The 3,206-nt window shown below is 39.1% G+C and overlaps 1 protein-coding gene across 1 annotated transcript in view; it reads left to right on the top strand.

The window, feature by feature from the left end:
• Positions 1–3,206, top strand: part of LOC106516290 (neuronal acetylcholine receptor subunit beta-2) — a 16,392-nt gene that overhangs the window by 3,857 nt on the left and 9,329 nt on the right. Inside the window, exons 2-3 of the mRNA XM_014006580.1 lie at positions 2,832–2,977; positions 3,062–3,106. Of these exons, the coding sequence (XP_013862034.1) occupies positions 2,832–2,977; positions 3,062–3,106 (191 nt within the window). The remainder of the gene's footprint in view (positions 1–2,831; positions 2,978–3,061; positions 3,107–3,206) is intronic.

The raw sequence follows: 3,206 nt of genomic DNA, 5'->3' as shown, positions 1-3,206 counted from the left end.
GGGGGGTGTAAATGGTTGTAGTGAATAAAGCTAAAGACAGCTAAAGGCTGAATAGTTGTGGTCCACCACAGATGGCAAAGCCCTGAATAATTCACTGTCCTGAAAAAGACAGCTACAGGATGCAGATTCTTCTYTTATAAACTCTCTGAGGTTATTCGTCCATCTGCCTCCTTCAAACACGACCGCAAGTTTGAACCATCCGTTGTTTGGTTTTTACGTTATCCTTGTGCCCCAACGGCCACCGAGAAGATTTTTATGTGAGTGGAGAGGACTTGGAAAAATAATCTCTTCAAGGTGTTTGAATCTCTGTGCATCAAAGATGATATTTTTTTTATTATTTTAGCAGCTATGAATTATTGAGGTGTGGAAAGTGCAGTGGTGCGAACAGGAGTGTGTGTGTGTGTGTGTGTGTGTGTGTGTGTGTGTGTGTGTGTGTGTGTGTGTGTGTGTGTGTGTGTGTGTGTTATGAGACCTTCTGGTAGACACAAAGCTCCATCTCGATTTAACTTCTGCATCTCGTTTGTACCTCGTCTAGCGATTCAATCACATTTATCACCTTCTGTACAAACCTCATTGCACCTCTTCACGTCTTCGCTTCTTTTCAGAAGTCACCTGAAGACAATCACCTCTCCCAGGTTATGAATGTTTTGTGCTGGATTTATTTTTAAGTGGTCCCTTTTTACATTTTTAAAACTGAACTCTCTTAAATGGAGCGACCAGGGAAAGCCAAAAGCATCAAACTCCAACCAAACCACTTCAAGAATTTTATTTTGATTATAACATGCAAGTTATAACGTTTCAGACGACATTTTGAACAGAAGTAATGTAAAATAATATCAAGGATCTAAGGGTTGAGTTCAGCAACCTTCCACAACAACAAACTGTTCTGCATCACAGCAGATGTCCAAGACAAAATCTCGTAAAGGTTTCTCCTGCAGCAGAACCTGACAGGATCCACACGGCAAAATTGGTCTGGCCCCATTCTGGCCCTCACACATGGCCCAGATACCACAAAGATTGAAGGCCCATTGGTGGCCCAGATGTGGTTTATAAATAAACCAAATTACAACTAGGCCAGTGGCATGCCATCTTTAAAACAGTGCCATTATTGTCAGACCTGGCCCACATCTGGTTAACAAACCAGCATGACATCTGGCCCACTCCTATCTGCTATGTGGGAACAATCCACACATAACAGCTAAAAAAAGCCTATTGGATCCTCCTGTAAAGTCTCATGTGCCTAAATATCAGTTACTGTTCAATAACCCAGCGGTCCTGGTTTATTTTCAGGATTGTTCCGTGGCCTGTCATCCATTTCTCAWGTGTTTCTCATTTTATACACCTAACCAAAGAATTCCCAGGTCGGAAAAAAAATCATTAAACCGCATTATTTTAATTAGACGCTGAAAGCATCGAACCATTAATTCATCAGTTTGTTTTTAAATTGTATAAAACAAGCAAGTAATCCCAGGAAGCAAACTTAAGAAAATAATTTACAAATAGCTTCATTTTTAGGGATTGTTCTAACGTGGTAATTGATTTGTCTCAAACTCYTGCTTCTGTTGTCTTCTTACACACGTCTTTATTTACTCCTGATAGACAGACTTTTCTGTCTCAGAGGACGTTTGTCCGTCAGAGTTTCACTCATCTGTCTCACTGAAGGTTGTCTTAATGCGAATAAATCTTTCCTAAACTTTGTGCTGCTTGTTTTCAGTTTTGTTCCTGACTTGTCTGAACTTGGTAGCCGTGATGCGTTCACTTCAAACTGCAGCAGCCTGGAGGTGTTTGGGCCAAGCTCGTCAGTTCAGATGTGCTGTTCTTATATTTACACCTCTGAATATCTGAGCATCTCTTGCTGAAAAAAGTTGTCTCTTTGTTGCTGATGTTAAACAAAAAGTGCCTTTCGCCTAAACTGAATCAACTAACAACCTTTTCTTTTCACCACGAGGGTTTAAAAATCAATTCAGAACTTAATTGTTGCTCCTCAGAGTTAGTTAGGACATCAAATGTTGTCCTTTTGAACAAACACCAAAAAAAAGAAAGAAAAAAGCTGTAATTTACTTATTTTTATGTCCAGCTTGCGTTTAATTTTAGTTCAGTAGCTAATAACGACAGTGAAAGTCAGCTTGATTTTTTCCCTTTGACTTGTGTAAATATATACATTTACAGGATAGTAAGTAGTTTATTCAGGAATACAAGGCTTTTCCGGCCTTAGTTCCACAACAACATATTATATTTGTTTACCGCGATACAAGACAATCACAGCTTTATATGGTCATTATTAATATTATTTGCGTGGATGAAATATAGGTTTTCCTCATTTTGAAAGCTTCATAACTTTATGCTCCAATTCACCAAGCTTTTTCTGTCACAAACAGACATTAAGCTAAAAAAGTATTTCCATTTTCCAATACATCGTGTACAGTATAAACCTAACGTTAATCCAGGAAGGTTTTGCTTTGAAACAAGAAATATCAGATGTTCAGCTCAGATCCAGCCAGGTGGTCTTATACAGTATTAACAGATGAGTTGTGTTTATACTAAAAACAGGATTTTGGAATTAAAACTGATGAAGACCAAAATCTGCTTCATTTTTGTCAACAATCTTCATGATGCAATATATCAACATGTTATCTGAAATATGATGGAAAGTGAAATTTCCTAACGTACAGGGAGGGCTACAAATAAATAATAATTAAAATGACAGTATGTGAATTGAATTCTGGTTCTGTTCTTACCTGATGCCGCATGCCCCAAAAACACAAAGACTGAATCCAATTATGTAGGATTTAATTTCCGTATTTTTTTTCTTTTTAATTCTTTTTAAACAGCTGCCTTGTGTGCGGATGTAGAGGAGAGGCTGGTGAGTCACCTGTTGTCACCTGAGCGTTATAACAAGCTGATCAGACCAGCCGTCAACAACAGCCAACAGGTCACCATTTACATACAGGTGTCTCTGGCCCAGCTCATTAACGTGGTAGGTAAACACAGATAAAAAGACACACAAACCATAAATGATTTTTATSTTTAAAGACCGCAGCCACGTTTCWTTGTGTTTCAGAATGAGCGGGAGCAGATCATGACCACCAACTGCTGGCTCACCCAGGTCTGTGCTCCGGCCTGCTCTCTTAAGCGTTAATGATCTTCAGGAGGGTTTGTGTGTGAGATTACAGTAATTCTAAGGGGCACAGCGAGTGACCCGAGTC

The sequence above is a fragment of the Austrofundulus limnaeus genome, unplaced genomic scaffold (assembly GCF_001266775.1).
Source record: "Austrofundulus limnaeus strain Quisiro unplaced genomic scaffold, Austrofundulus_limnaeus-1.0 Scaffold1, whole genome shotgun sequence".
Taxonomy (NCBI): Eukaryota; Metazoa; Chordata; class Actinopteri; order Cyprinodontiformes; family Rivulidae; genus Austrofundulus; species Austrofundulus limnaeus.
This window is presented reverse-complemented; position numbering and strand designations above follow the sequence as displayed.